The sequence below is a fragment of the Cheilinus undulatus genome, linkage group 16, assembly GCF_018320785.1.
Source record: "Cheilinus undulatus linkage group 16, ASM1832078v1, whole genome shotgun sequence".
NCBI classification, from domain to species: domain Eukaryota; kingdom Metazoa; phylum Chordata; class Actinopteri; order Labriformes; family Labridae; genus Cheilinus; species Cheilinus undulatus.
Genome location: NC_054880.1, coordinates 17,623,134 through 17,642,953, shown reverse-complemented (window position 1 = coordinate 17,642,953; position 19,820 = coordinate 17,623,134). Strand labels below are relative to the sequence as shown.

The following is a 19,820-nucleotide window of genomic DNA, read 5'->3' as shown; positions in this document are numbered from 1 at the left end:
CCTCTCTAAATATTTTTCACTCGCTCTATCTTGGCCGCAGATGGATAATGCTGATAGAAACAGAGCTGTAAGTGATCTTAGGGTTGCTGTTATATTATACTCCATAACAAACAGGCCTGATTGATTCTTAATGGACTCATTACACTGATGTAATAGGCAAGAGTCATATTACACTCTGTTATGAGAATGAGTCATTATGAAGAAGCTTCACCCTTTGCTGCACAGCACACCTAATGCATTGTAATGCCTTCAATACATTTTCAACAAGGAGCAGATGAACTCATTTTCCAAGGCTGTTATTATGTGCAGACAAGCAACGTGTTGTTCTCAGAGCTGCCTTTGTTTTTCCAATTATGTTGTACATCAAACGTGGTTTAAATCAGGTAAACGTGATAGGACACCTTTCACAGCAGATAAATAACACTTGCTGCTACACTGTGAGGACATCTTTACACTAAAATGTTTAAAAACGGTCTTGTTACCAGCTCTCCATAACTTTCGCAACATTATTCATCCCCTCTCGATACACCTTATGTACTATAACCACTCAGATTTTTACTGTTTTGTGTTTCCCAGGTTGGTACAGCCAGGTATATGGCCCCAGAGGTGTTGGAGTCCAGGATCAACCTAGAAAACATTGAGTCTTTCAAACAGGCTGATGTTTATTCAATGGCTCTGGTGCTGTGGGAGATCATCTCCAGGTGTAATGCTATTGGAGGTAAGATGTGATCAGACACGTGTGAATGAAACAAAAGAGGTTTGTCTTCACTAAGAGACTCCTTCACAGTGTGACGGGTGAAATATTTGAATTCTCAGTCATGTTAAAAAATCCATCTTAAGAAGCTGAAGGACGATGGGATATTACAATTTCTACCAGAGCCTAATTGAAATATTTTGCTTTTTAGCTTGTGCAACCTTTGGTAAACTGTTAAACTAGCTTTTAAATGAATTATTCATGACTGTAAAAGATTTCTAAGGGATTTACTGAATGAATAGAATCTTTAAAGAATTGGGACTTTTCATATCAGCAAGTGCGTTTGAACCCTGACTTACTGCCCTTGCATTGAGTCCATTCTCACCTACAACATTTCATCCTGGAACTCCCTCATCACCAAACAAAAAAAGCACAAAGCTCTCCTGCATAATCAATCAATCAGCACACGCTATTTTAAGCAGTAGTATTTTAACGTGTGTTACAACTCTCAGGGTTTGTCTAACTGAATACTGAGTAAGAAAATACTGTAAAATCTTTCCAGCCATGGCTCTGGCAGAATCAACAACTACTTTACAGCAGCTCTGGTAACTCTCAAGGGACATGCAAGTCAAAAGGCAAAATAAAAGCCTTAACCATTGGGCCCTTTTGCACATGCTGCTTGTAATGACACCAGAGCAGAGAAGATTAAAACAAAATCTGTGAATGGATATATGGATATACAGTGCTTACCAAATTTATTAGACTACCTGTCATATTTGTCTCAAAGACCATCCAGCATCATGAAGTGCTTTAATGCGGACTCTTTCATTTTCAGTCAGCTTTCCTCATTTAACCATTTTGAACAGGAATGAGGGATTTCAAACAGAATCCACCCAAATTTGAGCCGGCTCACTGGGCTTCTCTGAGAAATCAGAAATTAATCAAGCATAACATTCAACCACTAAAACTCATTTTTCTCTTCAGGAATGCAGGTAAATAACTATAATTTGACATATTAATCAAGAAATAATGTGCTTTACTATTTTTTCTTTTTTTTTTTTTGTAAATCAGTAAATTTGAAAATTCATGGATAACAATAATAAATATATTTTAGCATTAAAAATATCATTTGGGTAAAAGAGCTTCTACATATTGCTGTATTAACCTTTGTAGAAACATAAAACATGATTTTGGTAATTACCAATGCTGTTAATTTAGGGCAGCTGTGGCGTAAACCTTACTTTAGTTAGGGTTAGGTTAGGGTGGTCTAATTAGTTTGTTAAGCACTGTGTATAATTAAAAAGTCTGTCTGCATGCTGATGGTCATTTTTGCTCGTGTCGCTCATAAAGAGGCATCTTTATCATTTCAGTCTGTTTCATAACCAGATAAAAACTCCTCACAAAGAACCAATTACCAAAAATGTTCATCTTTCCCTAAATCAGACTTTCACTTTGGTGCCTTAAACTTCTGCTCTGTGAGGTCATTTGTGTCTCTTCCTGATCAATTGTTGCCTTTTTTAAACCTGATCGTCCTCACAGCTGCACTAATGGTGGCCCCACTGTGCACAAACACATCACCTGTGACCTTTACTGTAGTTAATTATAGCGATAAGTGTGATTTTCTGCTAAATTAGAGATAAGCCTGTGCTGCTGAGCTTAAAGGAAATCAATAGAAGTTCTGATTGATGAAATTCCCCCTTGAGTGTGTATAAATAACCTCAGAAATACTGTAAAAGAGAACAGTTTGTCTGACCTCTAAGGATACAAGCAAACAGACAATTTAGCAATCAGGAGCAGAGAGACAGAGTCCACCTTGAGCTCATTCACTCCACGTGTGACAGGACTGATGTTTGTGTCCTCAATGACCCATTAATCACTGTGGGAACAAAATCCTAAAGTGCCAAGCACATGATCCATCTTGTAGACATCTCAAGGATCAGCCTTCTCTCTCCTAATGTAGCGTTACTTGTGTTTGTCATTCTGTTGCAAAAACAAGGCCAGGAAATGTGCAAATAATAGAAATGGGTGATTATCTGAAGGCAAACCACGGCGCAGTATTTCATGTCAGCAGTCAGTCGTTTGTTTTCACTTCCTTTTAGTGTCTCTGTGGTCCAGCTTGTTTTCTGTGACTGCTCCTGTCTCCATTGTGTCAGAGCGGTGATTGAAAGCTAGCTTTTGGGCACCAATGCTTCTACTTTGGTGTTTTCCTGTTTTGATGCTCCCAGGAGGCCTCCTCAAAATGTATCGCACAGTTACGCTGCCCCAGAGTGCCCTTAAGAAATAACATGGCAGTGTGACCCATAATCCCCCTCTGCCTTTCCTTCCAAACAGCAGGAATATGAGTGCCCTATGGGTACACCTTTGAAAAGAAAATAGACTATTTCCTGTTTTGCAAAGAAGCACAGTCCCTGAGACGCTCTGTTCTTTGACTGGAGTTGTATGTATGATTGTCTGCTTTAAATGAGGATGTTTTGCAGGGAATGTCTCCCGAGAACAGAGCTGGCAGGATGCATGTTGGTAAAGATGGGCTGAATGAATCCAAAATCACTTTATGAAGGTTTGTGTGGCTTTGCTTGATTTCCTTTTGAGTGATTTTTGGGACAACAATTTCATTCATCCTACTCATCTGCTGCTGTCCATTGCATCTGTTCTCTCCGAGCCTGCACCCACTAACAGCGTTGTTCGCACCAGCAGCGCCTGTTTTCTATACAATTCAATGGAGTTTCAGTGTTTCATGAGTTTTCACTGCTCTGTGTCCCTAAATAGAGTTTGACATTGAATGTTTCAGAGTTTCATGGTAGTTTCATATGATGCTTATAAAACCCAGTGATGTTGGTACCTTTTGAAGATCATGGCAGCAAAAATAGACATCTTTGACGCCCAATACTGAGTCATTTCTTGTTTTGGTACCAAATATTGCCTACGTGTTTGTGCATTTCAGACATGTGTGGGAGTTTGGCATTTTTGATGGCTTCATTCCTCTGCTATCAGCCTTTAATATAAAATAGGGCTTTGATACTTTTGGAAGCTAATGATGATCAACATGATAGATGTATAGTTTTAAAGGTGGAGTGTCTTATATATAATATCATTTAGCTGCAAACTTGTTAAGAATGGAGCACAATATTTATAAATACGTTTGAATGAGGGTGTAATCACCTGAATGTATAGAATTCAATTTATTTGTATAAACTTAGAATAAGACCGTTATTCATTTATAAAGAGCATTCCCTTGCACACTACCATGTTTGTACAGTACCACAAAGGGGACCATTTAACAGTCAGTGTTTGTTAAATACAGATCTTCTTTCCTAATACGATACCAGAGAGATGAGTATTGGCTGATACAATACCACTTTTTAGACTGTTAATGTACAGCCTCTCTGTGAAACTTAAAATTGTTTCCCCTGCTAATTATTGTTAACTGCTCAGTATTAAAAAAAACAGTGACACAGAGGGCCACATCACAGCCTCTCTATCCATCTTTCTCTTCAATTCTTCCATAAGGGCTACAAGGGCATGCAAAGCATCACACATGGTTTAAAAGTAATTAAACTTTAAGGAAACTGTGTCAGTTCTTGTCGTATACAGTAACGCTGGTATGGAAGGGTTTTAAACAAAACTGTATCAGATTGGTGCATAAACATTGTGTACTCTCAGATACCAATACCCACATTTTCAGCAGGATCAGATATAACTGCAATTCTGGTATCGGAATCAGAACAACACTATTTTTGTTTCCACCAGTTGCCACAGTAACCACCAGAAATTAGCACTGATTGCAATCCAGTGTAGCTTATACTCTGAATTTTACACTCTTACACTTTTAAAATCATTACTGTTAAATATTGACACATCAAGCACTTTGAAAACCTTTGTCCTCAGTGCAAAAAAACACTCTCATCATCAGCTTGTAGTTACTGTGCTCACATCATTCTTACTCAATAACAGTCAACTTTTCACTCATCTTTTGTGGCACTGTTGCCTTCTACGGTGTCTTTTCTTCAGTGACCAATCAGAATCAAAAAGGGGCAGGACGTCTAATCTAAACTTTTACAAAATCAGTGGCTGAGGACAATCTATTCGTTTTACTCAAATGGTTATTGTTTTTTTTGTTTTGTTTTTTACATCTTCTTGTGTTTTTCTTTGTAAGTGACCATTTTCCAGTTGTGCTGCTGATTGGGGCACTGGTATCTTAGTGACTATACAGCCTGTGGCTTCTTTCTCCTTCTTTCTCTCATGTCATTCCCATCTCTCTCCCTCCCTCCCCAGTTTCCAGCTCTAAGGACAGTCCTGTTTCCCTAATTAAAGGATAAAGCGCCAAAAATAACTTAAAAATGCTGATGATGAGGGCAGTTCATTTCCTTTAGTATAAGGACAAATCTGGCCCACAGAACACTTAAAAGAGTTAACTGTCACTACTGAGGGAGGCAGGAAAGCAGGAGACAACTTCACAATAACTTCACGACTTCACAAAATAAAAAACTTTATTTCAGACCCAGGATAAACACATTTTTGTTTTTTTTATATTATTTAACCTCATTTTAACCAGGGATATTACCATTGAGATTCAAGACCCTCTAGTAAAACAGAGTCCCAGTCAAGACAGCAGCACAAAAAAGTTTAACAAAAAGAACAAACACAAATGCACATCTTTGCACATTTAGAAGTTTAAAATCATCTTTTAGCTCAGGGTTTTTCAACCTTTTTGGAGGCACGGCACATTTTAGATTAAGAAAAATCCCAAGGCACACCGCAAGCCAAAAATGTTACAAAATGACATATTACGAGTTCAGCTACTTAGTTGCTAGCCTTGAGAGTGGTCTCAGACACCTTTGCCTGTTTCCTGTAGGTAAACAAAATAGTCCATGTTCTTGTTTTGAAGTGACAAGTGTTTCGTTTGGAGATGGTGTTTAAGTTTGCTTGGGACCATGGCACTGTTTGATAGCTTTTCCCACACACCAAGCATAACAGAGTCGGTACAGTCAGATCTCCGGTGAAAGTAAATCAAAATGGAAGGTAACTTTCGCTGCACTGCCTTGAACTCACCGCTTTTGTCTTCTTTTGACCACCACTCACACTTGGCATCTCACCTGGGTTAGAATTTTGATCAGGACCCTGGTCAGAGTCTTAATTTTGTCCTTTTTAATTATTTATCCATTGCTGACACACTTCTTGTCACCGCCACATTTATCAAGCATCACTAATTCTGTTGTCTTAATAAGGTAATTACTGCACTCCCTGTTGCCCCCTACTGACATGGAGGATTATTACTCCTACCAGCCACCACATTGCTGGCACAGACATTGAACAATTACGTGCATTGACTAAATAATATATTTTTTGAACCTATTAAGTGAAATTGGATCATTTCCCACGGCACACCTGGCGATCTCTCACAGTACAGTCGTGTGCCGCAGCGCAGTGGTTGAAAATCACTGCTTTAGCTTACACAAAGAGGATGGCGCAAAACATTTAAAGCCCTTTTACCTAAGACAAAGCAAGTTTATGGAACTACATATTTGATGAATTCACAAGACCAAAAGTTTCAGTTCCTGAAAGTTTAAGAGTCTGTAAATGGTCTAATAAGAAAGCAGATTTTGTATGCAAGATGTACCAATGTTGCATCCTTCTGTTGTATAAGACAAAACAGCCCAGACCAGTTCCTGACTCCTCACACAGAAACTTTGCCACTCTCTGCTTCCAAACTTTCAGCTTTGTATATTTCCCTCCCCCTCTCTTCCTCCCTGCCTGTATTCGTTCCCTCGGGCAGGTGAGGCAGCAGTTAATTACTCTCCCACTGCACCGCCGCTTTGTAGACAGACTTCCAGTTTTACTCATGTCTGCACAGACAGACAGGGCGGACAGGCATGTTGAATTTAATGCAGTGAGGGGAAGCAGAGGGGCTCCTGTCCCACCCTCTGACCAGAATAGAGATTATAGATAAAGACAGCTGGAATTGATTGTGTTTAGTTTTGTGTTTGTTTATTAGTTTTATCAAGACTTAGCGTCTTTTTCAAGACAAACAGTGGGGTTGAATCTGTCATTCATTAATGCCAAAATTCAAAGCTGCATATCCACCCAGCAGTCTGGTTCTGTTCAGTTCAGTATCGAGGAAAGTAGTAAAATAACTGATTTGTATCATCCTACTTCTTTTCACCTGTCAAGCGCATCTATCTGACCCTAAAGAGCAGAGCGAGAGCTAGTCTCACTGCAGTCACTAGATTAGTCAAAAGAATTTTCTTGGGCCCATATAGGATGCTGGTTAAATTAAAATGAAAACTCACTTCACAATGACGAGCTTTAAGCTGTAGTGATGTGTCTGTAGGGAACCAGCTGGTTCTAAGAGCTGGCTCTTGTATGTGGGTGATGACCTGATTGAGAGCTGGTTTTCTTTTCTTTTCATTTTTATTGCAGTTTCATACAAAAAAAGTCAAAATGGTTCCAGAAGAAGATGTATTTGAGAGACGAAAGACTCGCCGTTATATGTGAGCTGAGCCAAATGTGCAAAATATATAAAAACAGCCAGACTTCCCAGACTTACTGTATTGTGGCAAGCTGTCCTGATCCAAACCAGATTTGTTGGTGGAAATGCACCCTTCAGTGCAGAAACTTTAGAAATCTATTAAACCTAGCTGTTAACTCCAGTGTTTAAAATTGAAGCCAATGCGGAAGTGGCAAAAAACTGCTGTTCCTCCAGTGTCCACTAGAGGCTGGCTGCAGAGCCAGCTGAAGTAAGGGTGTATCCAGGGGGCAGCCAGGGCCAGTGATTGGCTGTGGGCTTCTTTGTAGCTACAAACAAATTTATGGCTAGATTCAAAACAGCTTTGGTCTTTGGTGCTCATTTCTTTATTTGTGAAAACCGTACTGTGGGGATTTTTCTAAATAATATCCATCGTGATTAAACACCAGGTGGCATCTATCACAGTATCACACTTCCAGTCACTAAGCTCTTTAAAACGACCCATTTTGCTTCACAAATGTTTGCTAGGTGCTTGATTTTTATACACCTGTGGCAACATGTCTGATTGAAACATCCAAAATCAATATTTTAAAGGTGTGGCTGAATTATTTTGTCCATAAAATTTATTTTTGTCAATGAGTTTACATATTTTTTGTTCTTAGAGGAATGGCCGATTTGACCAACAGGTGCGTCGAAGATATTAATCAAGCAGCTGAAAGTCTGATTATGCTTTCAGCACTTCTGATAAGACGATCATCAGAAACCAAAGGATGTCGCTGAGTCTCTGTCCATGAGAATCAAAGGCAGACTCCTACCTTGTTGACCTCGAGGAAAGTGGAGAGAATGAGGTTCATTAATGAGCAGCAGTTTGTTAAAAAAAAAGCTCATATGCTGCCAGAAATCTATTTTTGACTCTGAAATCAGGGTGCCATGCGAGTGAAACTGACATGTTTGCAGCATGGACTTGAAGAGTTTCATGCTTTCATGCCTCTTGTTTTTCCTGTAGTTGCCACATGTTCCTGGAAGCTGGTGAGCCACTGTAGAAACACAGAACTCACCCCATATGAGACAAAACAACAACACGTGTGCTCTCACTGAAATCCATGGTGACACATCCCAGGGCATCATTATAATGACTGGGGTGAAGCTCTGGTTTCCTCTTGTCTCTGTTGCCACCTTTCTGTGTTTGTGCATGTGTGTGTGGAAGACAGATGTCTGATCTGCACCACAGAGCTCCCCCGTCACAGCTCCTGAGGCCGCGGTCTGATCTGAGATCTGCCAGGCGAGAAGAACACAGCCGTCTGTCGTCAGCGCCAGTCAGCCAGCCATGAGCCATCACTTTTCTGTCTTCATCTTCCTCAGCGATAAAGACAGAAGCAGAGCTCAAAACTGAGAGACTGACACACATCAGAGAAAAGGAAAAGCTGGATTCAAAGCCTCTTTCCCTTTTTTTATTTCTGCCTCTGTTCCCTAAAATGTCTCTCCTGTATAATTTAGCTGGTCCAGATTTAGGGCTCGGAGAGACTATGAGGGCGTTTCTGGGGCGGGTGGGGCTGCATTGGGGATAATGGTGGAGCGGTGTTGTTGTATATGGTGCTGCAGATGGAGGAATGCCTTCATTCCCTAGAGGAAGAGGTTGGGCTAGACTGGAGAGGTTAAGGCAGCTGCTCTCCAGATGTCAGACAAGAATCTCCTCCTTGGCTGGGGGGGCTGACTGTCTGGAGTATGAAGTGGGGTCAGTTATGGTCCATATTTAGGGGCAGGTTTTAGATATTAAACAGTGTTCAGAAATATTAGTTTTACAGTTGTTGTTTTTTTTTTTTTTTTTTTTTTTAACCGTAGCATATTGTGATTTGGATCTTTTTAAATGAGGTTTTGTTGGAGGTTCCAGCACATTTCAGCTCTAGTTAATGGCAGGGTAATCCAGCACCACATGTCCACAAGTCAGCCCCCGCTAACGTGAAATGTTTTCACATGCATCTGTACTAAATGGCTTTAACAACCTGCAAGGAACACAAACAAGTGTCACAGCCACAGAGCTTTAATGGAAACCAGCCGGGAGTGGATTAATCAAAATTTTTGTTCCAGACTCCAGGAATCAGCCGGTGCTTTTGTGATCGTGTTACTAATTTATTTTCAAACACATGTCGACGCTCTGCAGGGAGCTGTTTTTCTGCATTATTAATGTGTTTAGGTGACAGGGGTTTCCATTCTGCCTTCTGTATTCATGCTTTGTTGAGCATAATTAGAGAAGAATGTTAACTTGGAAGGGCAGCAGGACAAGAATATCAAACTATTTTTCAGATGCCGGCTTGTTTTATGTTAGCTATCAGCTGTGCTGTAAGGACTTAAGATGATTTGTGTTTCTTCTCTCCTCTCTGTTTTTGCTCTGTTTGGTCTGTTCCTGCATTTAGACCATCGATATCTAAGCTACATTTGTCTATGTAACATATCAAAACCTGTGAAATGTTAATGAATAAGCTAGAATCCACTGGGATGTTTATAGTTCGGTTATTTGAGGCTAGTTTCACAACAACAGACTTGAACGAGAGCTAGGATAAAATTAATCTGTTTCAGTTTCAAATCTAAATGTCTCCCAAGAAAGAAAGTTTGTTCATACACTCAGCTCAACTTTTAACAAGTGTATTCATCTAATTTCTAGTCAAAAACATCTTATTAACTTCTATATCAGTCACATTCACAAGTCCACATAAACATCTTCAAGATATCTTAAGCAAAAAATGGTATCCTGGTTGACCTGTAACAAGTAAAACTGTCTGATAACGCAGCAAGTGAATTTTTCTATTAAATTTCTTGAAATGAGATGTAATATCCTATATGAAAGATACTTTCTTATTTCAAAACGCAAGTAAATGTTGTTTGCGGATATGTCTCAATCAGGCTTGCATATCTGGATGCTGCAATTTCATTCTGCTTCTTCTTTGCAAAACTGCTCAAGCTCTCTCAGGCTGCACAGTTATCAGCCATGAACAGCTCTTTTCAAGTTCAGCTACAAATTTCCTATTGGATTGTGGTCTGCCACAATCAGCCACTCCAGAACATTCACCTTGTTGTCTTTAAACCATTTCTGTTTTTCACTGTATGCTTCAGGTCATTGTCTGGCTGGAAAATCAAACTTCTCCCAAGCCATAGTTTTCATGCAGACCAAATAAGATTGTCCTCCAGAATCTTCATATATTTTGTTGCTTTCATTTTACCCTGTATATTTACAGGCCTTCCATGATGAGCTGCTGAGAAGTACCCCCACAGCATGATGCTGCCACCGCCGTGCTTTACAGTGGAGATGGTGTGTTTGTAGTGGTGTGCAATGTTTGGTGTCTGCCAAACATAACATCTTGTCTGATAGCCAAAAAGCACCATTTTGGTCTCATCAGATCAAAGAACTTTTTTTCACTAGACTATTTAGTCTCCCACATGTCTTTTGGAGAACTCTAGTCAAGATCTTATTTGAGTTTTTTTCAACAGTGGCTTTCTCTTTGCCACTCTCCCATAAAGCTTTGACTGCTGAAGAACCTTGCCTACAGGTCCTTCAGAGTCGTCATAGGTGGCCTCTCTCACTAGCCTCCTTCTTGAACGGTCACCCAGTTTGTGAGGATGACCCTATCTAGGCAGATTTACAGATGTGCCATTTCCTTCCATTTCTTGATGATAGATTCAGCTGAACTCCAGGCAATGTTCGGGGGGGGGGGGTTTGTCCATCCCCAGACTTATACTTTTCAATAACCTTTTCTCTGAGTTGCTTGGAGTGTTCTTTTGTCTTCTTGTTGTAATGGTAGCCAGGAATATTTTTAACCAGTGACTGGACCTTCCAGACACAGGTGTCTATATTACCATCACTTGAGACATATTCACTGCACTCATTTCACCAATTGTGAAAGCACTTGCACCAACTGTCTGGACCTTTTAATATCTGCAATAATAATGTTTAAGTTGTTTTATATGAAGCCTTTAAACCTTTTGTTATAATAGGATAATAATCAACTGTAATAAAATACCCTACTTTCTTGTTATGAGTGGTTTAATTTTAGTATTTCATGTAGCTGTGGAAATGTTACTTTCTCAGAAATGTTTGTATCACACAACTAAACGAAAGCCTGAATAAATGGTGCTAAAAATAAACCATATGGAGGGGAATCACTTAAGTTTATTGGGAAAACAATTCTGTCAGATTTACCATGGTTATATGGATAAAAGCTATTGATAACTAGGGGTTGGCTGTCTAAATTTTAGAGTCTTTTTGTCTTCATTTGTTACTGGAATAAAACTTACATGACTGGCCTAAACCCACACTTCAGTCTAACATGTCTTTGTGAAACTGGGCCCTGGTCTCCTAAAAGGACCTGTGGTAGCATGACTGCCCTCTCATGGATATTTATCACTGAACTCCTGAAGGGTAAAGAAGTCTCCCAGTCTGCCAGCTAAAGCTAAATTTAACAGTTTCTCTCTGCTGCAGATTCCCACACAGTTTTCCCAGCCATGCCTGACGGCTGGCATGAGAAAGAGACATTAAAGATAAAGTATGTGCACGCTTTGCAGAATCTCCCATCACTACATGTCAGCTGTTGTCGGAGACATAGAGTAAGTTCCTCATTGTCACCGTGCTGAACTTGTTCCACTGCTTTGCAGAAATCTTGTCAATATGCAGCGAGTGACTTTTGCACACCGCAGCATTCCTCCCTCGCCCTGTGTTGTGTTCACAAAAAGCTTTTTGCTTTAGTTCAGACTTTAATTTAAGGTTTGCCTGGAAAACCCATTTTTGCTTTTGGAGTGGGTTTGACCAATATTTCCATCCTGGAATACACACTTTTGTTTATACTGCAGGCTCAACATCATTTTTTCCACCCATTGTATGGAGATGAACACATAAACATGTTTTTTTCAAGGGTTTACAGAGTAGATTTCAGCTCAGAACACAGTAAAACATTTCTTTGGATCTGGCAAAACAAAATGAAACATCTGTTATGTGTTTGCTGAGGTAGTGAGTGATATTTGGCTGATGTGTTAAAACTTTAACACCAAACCAGAGGAGCTGTGTGTGCAAATAAAAAAGGAAGTTTTCATTTAGGACAAGAGCCTTGAGCTTCTGAAATCCATGTGAGCCATACATTTAACTCATTTGTAAAAAAATGAAAATACAGAGAAGAAAAGTTAATGGAGTTGATGATTTATTTCTGTTAGACAATGATACAATACTTTCACTTATTTATTTAGTCAAGGCTCTTCCTGTGGAGGCAGCATGTTTACCTCGTGACTGTCCGGGTAACTAGAGAGCTGACACTGCTTTGTTCCAGTCATGACTCTACTCTGCCATTTCATTTAGCTTATGGTTGCTTTATGGATTATAATTCCTATATCTGTGTTTTAGAAATCAAATAACCCAACAGCTTATTCAGCAATCACTTAATGACTTACTTCCCTGGTTGAGTAACTGAGAGTTAAAACAGGAATACTCCAGCTTTAGATCTGCCAGAAAGAAAGAAACCGTAACCATGGAAATGCCAGGAACAACACTGTGTAAATGATCTGAAAATAAAGATAAATATCCCTAAACTGCTAAAAGCAAGGTCTGATTTGTTCAAAAATAATCCAACAGGATTAAAACAATCACACTGGATAAAATCTCAAAACAACATTGTTGAACTGAAAATACAGAATTACATTACAGGATAAGATCAGATAATCTGATCCTATTTTTATCTAGATAAAACCTCCAGTTTGTGTTAAAAACTTGAGTAGCTTTGGGATAAATTTAATCCAAAAATCAGGGTCATCTTGATCCCAGCAGGGAGCTACAATCAGGCTGGATTACAGAAAAATCTGAGAACATAATAACATTGGTTTACTACTTTGGTTAAACCAGGATGGTTTTGTTTCAGTGAAGTAGATAAGGTACTCAGGTATGGATGCTCTGATCCCCTGGTTTAATGTTGGTATTTACCCTGCTTACAAACGATGAGCAAATAATGTGGCCTGATAATATATCATCAGCAAATGTTAATGATTTGTGTCTAATCAATTTAATGCTGTTATTTAGTTCAACTAACTGTTGAATCAAAGAACAGACACTGTTACTGTACAAAAAAAAAATGACATATTGGACAAACTATGATTTTTGTTTTCATGGTCAGACACAAAAGAAAATATTGAAATATTTGAAATTGCCCCCCAAATTACCTTTTTTTTTTTTTTTTTACCTTTGTTAAACCAGATGAAGACCCATTGAGATTGAGATCTCTTTCAGAAAGGTGACCTAGCCAAGAGGTCAGCAGCACACGTCACAATGAATAATACAGATTCAAGAGAAAGAAACAAGAATTTAGAAATTCCAAAACTAGTTCACAATTACAATGCAGAAAATTGAAATCACTGAAACTATTAAAAAACACAGGCACTGTTCCATGTTCTTCTTTGTCTATCATAAAGATAGAACAAAAGGATTTAAAAGAACTGAGTTCTGACCATTTCAAATCAGTCTGGAGAGTATTCCACACTGAGGGGGCGGCAAAACTAAACACTCTTTTCCCCAATTCAATCCAAACATGAGGAACAAGCAAGTGGAAAATGCCTCAAGAACACAAGGCAGAGTGGCTTTTAGTTCACAGTGAGTGAGGCGAGCACAACCAGTGACAAACCTCAGAGCACAGTGATGAACAGTATTCATAGACTGTTTGGCCAAAGCACACACAGAACATCACCATAATCAAACAGAGATAGAAAGGTTGCAGATACAAGACGTTTATGAGCTCTGTGGGAGAAGCAGGATTTATTTCTTTAAACCTATCTTCAACCTGAGTTTGGTGACAGAATTGGCAATAAAGCTCATGATCAATAAGGACGCTCTGGGTTGAACTGTTGGCAACATTGGGAGTGGTATTGCCATGTTTGGTTAATTTATGCCAGCTTAGAAAATGGACCAAATGAATGCAGAGTACAGACAGAACATAGCCATAAATTAGCCTTAAGGGTGCACTTACATGAGGCAATCTGTACCATGGCAAATGGCTTGACATTAGAAGTCCAGTTTGATTGACTAGTACCATATACACTACACTTCCTTTGCCCTGGCACTGTTGGAAGAGGTGAGCTGTGGCACGTTATGGTGGCTTATGCATGGGTGTGCAGTCTGAGCTTGACGTATAGTTAGTAGTTTCACCATTCTTCTCAATGAAGATTTTAAACAATGGTGGTGTGTTGGAGGGCAGTAACTGGCCAAAACAACTCAAAATAAGCTACATAGGGTGCAAAGTCACACTTTTATTTTTAATGTATTTCTCTATTGTGATGATTTTTAGCAAGCACTGACTTTTATCACACTGTGATGGCAGATCCAGCTGGATTTGGAGTTGTGAGACTGCGGGGCAGCAGGGGGACTGGGGAAGGGGGACATGAGTGCTCCAGCAGGGTTTGGGGCAACTAAAGTAGTGTGGCCTAACACAATACGTACACCTTTTTATAGTCAATACATGATGAGCTTTTGGCATGTACTGACTGTAAGTTCATCATTTTATTCATTGTCCTCATTCGTCATCAGTTTCCACTGATTCATCATGAGTAAATACTTTCTGTAAACATCATGCAATAACAGGTTGCATGACTCAGTTCACTCAGTCATGTTTGAGCTTGTATTTGCAGCTGAAAACTGCAATAACAATAAACTGTGCGTACTTGAGAATGTTATATTTGACTTTCAAGAAAGGGATATTAAAAAGGTGTCCACTCTTGTCTAAAAGTGATCATTGTGTTCCTAAATAAAGTCAAAAACAAAAGTTGGTTAAAAGTTTTCAAAGCAGCCAAAAATAAGCAGGACAAAGCTTTATCTGTTCCCTGTTTGAAGGCGTCTGTCTGTCTTTGTTGAGCTGTTATTTGTGGATTGTCTTGTGTTTCTCAGACTGCTGTTTCATCTCCTGGTCATCTTTTAATCATTGAACTGATTTACTTCAATAATCTTCACTCGGAATGTGTCTTATCTTATCTCGGCCTTTTCAGATCTCAATAAATTCTCTGAAACTTGTGTTTTCTTTAAACAAGCCTCTCACGCTTCAAAGCAAATCAGAGTGATATTTGTTGTTTCTACTCTGAGGATGTTCTAATTCTTGAAAAGAGAACTTGTATTTAGAAACTTTTGACCCACTGCTTCCAGACTATTTTCTGCACACCAGTGCTTTGAAATCTCACCCAGAGTAAACTCGCCGGGTAAATCGCCCTGACAAGCACTCTGGACGCTGTTGTGTAAGAGAGCTGACACAAAGCCAGAGCTGCGCTGGTGAGATACTTTAAGCCCCTTGACGCTGAGGGTAAAAAATGTGATCATAATAAGTGTTTCTCTTCAGCAAATCTCCCCCTTGGCCCTTCTTCAGCAGCACAGGATTTTCGGCTTGTTTGTGCTGCTTCGGTGCTATTTAAAGTTTGCAACCTGCAGTTTTAATTTAGAGCGCACAGTCAATCCTTTGAGAGGTGTTGTTGATGTGAGCGCTATGGGGCTCTGCCATCTGATCTGCTCTCTCTTCAACAGAGCGCTATCTCATAGTAGTCAGAGACATGTTTCAGAGTTCTTTGCTCGTATAGAGCAAACAAAGTTCACTAAAGGTCAAACTCTGCTTTTTCTCCATGTTTCTTTGTGTGCTCATGCAGAGGTGAAAGAGTATGTGCCACCATTTGGGAACCTGAGGGAACATCCGTGTGTAGAGAGCATGAAGGACAGCGTTCTGCGAGACAGGGGACGACCTGAGATCCCCAACAGCTGGATCAACCACTCAGTAAGAAACATCACACATACTCTCCATCAAAAACAGCAGCTGTGCCCACTTCACAAGTGAAGTTTTTTTCAAACGTAGCTGTATGTACACTAAAGCTGAATATCCAAAGGTCCAAATCAGATCAGAAAATATAGCTCTCATAGCAAGGACCCCTGGCTCTTTTACATGATCTATGTTTAGTTTCTAAGTCTAGAAGTTAAATCCAATCCAATCTGCTTTATTTATATAGCACATTTTAAAAACATTCAAGCTTACCAAAGTGCTGCACAGTAAAAACAGAAATAGATCACAAACACTACAGAGGAAAAAAACATTAAGAGAAAAGAAATAAAAGCAGGCAAGAACACCATAAAAACCTTTAAAATGAAATAAAAACACATAAAAACATAAAACAAACGAAAACCATGAGAAACACAGGGATTAGGACCATAAAAGACAAAAGGACAGAGATCACACAACTCTCATGCTGAATTAAAAAGTCAATGAAATTGAAAAAGGGTATTTTATTTCATTACTTTCTTGTTAAGTGAAATCCAACATTTATCTCTGAACACACTTCACATGTTGGGCAACAATTGCTGGAAATGTGAGAAAACTGAAGCCTGGTTTATACTGATGTGTCAAATCAAAGCCATGTTGGCCTCCACCATCTTGAAAAGATGTTAAGATCACAGTCTTTTGTTGAATAAAAAACTTTAGCTGTATACGCTATATGGACAAAAGTATTTGGCCACACCTGTTTGATATTGAATTCAGGTGTTTCAATCAAGTGACTAAGTGTGATACTCTGATGGATGCTACCTTTGCAATAAGACGGTTCATGAGGTTTCATCCATGCAGGATATTCCACAGTCAGCTGTAAGTGATATTATTAGAAAGTGGAAGCATTTAGGAACAACAGCAACTCAGCCACGAAGCAGAAGACTGTAAAACGACAGAAAGGGGTCAATGACTGCTAGGGTCACCAGCGTTCTGCTGATTCCATATCTGAAGAGTTCTGAACCTCCACTGGCATTAATGTAAGTGCAAAAATTGTGCAGCAGGAGCTTCATGGAATGGGTCTCCATGGCTGGGCAGCTGCATGAAAGCCTCACATCAGCAAGTCCAATGCCAGTTATCGGATGGAGTGGTGTAAGGCACACAGACGCTGAACTCTGGGGAAGTGGAAACATGGTCTGTGGAGTGAGGAATCACACTTCTCTGTCTGGCAGCCAGATGGGCGAGTATGGGTTTGGTGGTTTCAGGAGAACGTTACCAGCCTGACTGCATTGTGCCAACTGTGAAATTTGGTGGAGGAGGGATAATGGTAAGGGGCTATTTTTCAGGGTTTGGGTGAGACTCCTTATCTCCAGGGAAGGGCAATCTTAATGCTTCAGCATACCGAGACATTTTGGACAATGCTACACTTCCAACTTTGCAGCAACTGTTTGGGTAAAGCCCTTTTATATTCCAATATGACTGTACCCCAGTGCACAAAGCAAGGACTATGAAGACATGGTTTGATAAGTTTGGTTGGGAAGAACTCGACTGGCCTGCACAGAGCCCTAAGCTTTTAACAGTGCTAACTTCCACACCACCCTGCAGCTGTAATGAGAAGTCAATCAGTCAGTCGATCATTTGTGCAGCACCAGTTTATATTAAATGTTATTTCAAGACACTTATCTCTATAGCCTTCTGCAGTGGAGCAGTGTTTTTGGTTAGTCTCTCGATTTTTCCTACTAAAATGATTATATATCAGAAGGAAAACCTCCCTAAAACAGCACCAATACAAAAAAAATGAGCATAATAATATCTGTGCTGTGGACTGTTCTATAAAAGCATAAAAAGCATAACATTTAGCTAACAAAATAAACTGTCAGCAATATAATTCTGCAGTGTTGTACTGTATTTATTCATATGACTCCCTTTTTTTTTGGGCCTTACCCGTAGAAGCCTCACTGGTGCACAAACACAGACACATAAACACACAAGAACATATAGACAGTTTTAGCTGGAGGCGATGATACGCTGTCTAAGCCAGACTTGGCCAAAGTCTAGTTATCATCGACTGACTGTGTCCATGCTTCACTGCTCCCCCTGCAGGGTATCCAGATGGTGTGCGCCTCCATAGAGGAGTGCTGGGACCACGACCCGGAGGCCCGTCTCACAGCCCAGTGTGTTGCCGAGCGCTTCAACGACATGGAGTACCTGGACAAGCTGTCAGAGCGCTCAGACTCAGAGGAGAAGATCCCTGAAGAGATCTTTGTGGTGGATGAGAAGTAGAGCTTTTACTGAAATGCCGCCTCCTTTGGGGAAGAGGAGGAATTACAACCTTGGAACTGGGAGAGAAAGAAATCCGAGAGGATGAGGTGTTTCCTTGTGGTTCCTCGATGTTTTACAGAGGAGCAAACTGGATCATAAGTGAGGGAATATGACTGATAACAGACATGAACTGATATGGCTCTGGACAGCCGAGTCATAAAGAAACAGGAAATTCACATTACAAAGCTTTTTTAACCAAAAACTGTTTGCACTTTATCCATCTGTCTATGCACAACATATAATCAATGCCTTGTTTATTCTGATAGTACTTTCAGGTAAAGGAAATAAAGGGACAGCATCAGTAAGAGACATCTGTAAATATGATGCCAAATAACACTAATATCCCCTTTGCAGGAGAGATGACTGGATGCTTTAATGTATTCATCGATACTGTGGCATAAATAGATGTCACCTGGACTGTATTCAAGGTGCATTAATAATTTCTCATGGCATGAAAGGGAAATAAGCCAGAGCAAAGAAATAGAACAGCCATCCATGGCAGTAATCTGCAGGGAAAGCTGATATCAGATCTCAAGGACTATGAATTGTAAAGTAAAGACAGAAAAACCAGCCTTAAAGGGAAAGGGAACAGAGATATATTCCTTATGTTTGTGTGTATGTGAGCGTGTGGGTTTTCAGAGGAAGCTGACCCAAATCTTTTTGTCGATTTAATCAGACAAAATAAGAGCAATAAAGATGTGTATAGAGGACTTTCAACTGGAGACTCCAGCCTGCTGCCTACAGTGTACTATGCTATAAAAGCTGAAAAAAGGACATTCTGATCCATTTGTCAGAAAATTATCCATATCATTTTGTATAAATGACATAATTAAAGTATTACAGTGCTAACTGTTTCTATTTTTGATGTTTAAATGCTGTTATATTGCTTTATACCATGACCTTTTGCGCCACTCATTATCTTTCCCTGCAGGTTGTTTTGTGACATGAGCAGCAGTGACGGCTGACTTTACATTGTGACCTTATAGAAATGGAACTATTCAACAGCCCAAAACTATGAATTTCAGCTCTGTTCTGTCCGTGATAACATAGTTGGCTCTCAACCACAATATTCTCGTGTTGTGTCCCACAGAAATACTGTACGTAAAGCCCAAATTTTGATTTTTTTTTATTATGGACTCAGTAAATTCCCCTCAGTGTGCTTTGACGATGTCTGTTTCATCTACATGTAGATGTTCAATGTAAGTCATCCAAAACAAAAATTTTACGCAGCTTTTAGTGGCTTAGTTTGAATCCAGCAGACCTTTTGGTTGAATCCCTTAAACTCTCACAGATCCCCAGTCTTTCAAACTGTCGATCCCAGTTAATGTGATAGAAAATGCATTCAGATCCTACAATTAAGTTAAATAAAACATTAAAATCATTTATTTTGAATCTGAAAGTTGAAGGTACACTATTAAAGTGTACCTTCATAAATGAAAAAGCAATAGACCTTGTAATGGACATGACTGTGGATTTTTCATGCAATCATGGAAATCACTAAATTAACAGTGATGCCACTTTATGGCATATAAAAGCAAACAAGAAGGATGATGGATTCAACTGAACTCCTGGGGATGTTAAGTGC

At 39.6% G+C, this 19,820-nt stretch overlaps 1 protein-coding gene across 1 annotated transcript in view; it reads left to right on the top strand.

Moving 5' to 3' along the window:
- The window catches only part of LOC121523898 (TGF-beta receptor type-2-like), a 34,364-nt gene extending 14,779 nt beyond the window's left edge, over positions 1-19,585 (top strand). Inside the window, exons 5-7 of the mRNA XM_041808958.1 lie at positions 577-718; positions 15,810-15,934; positions 18,017-19,585. Coding sequence (XP_041664892.1) covers positions 577-718; positions 15,810-15,934; positions 18,017-18,196 — 447 coding nt within the window. The 3' untranslated portion in view covers positions 18,197-19,585. The remainder of the gene's footprint in view (positions 1-576; positions 719-15,809; positions 15,935-18,016) is intronic.
- The last annotated feature ends 235 nt before the right edge of the window (positions 19,586-19,820 follow it).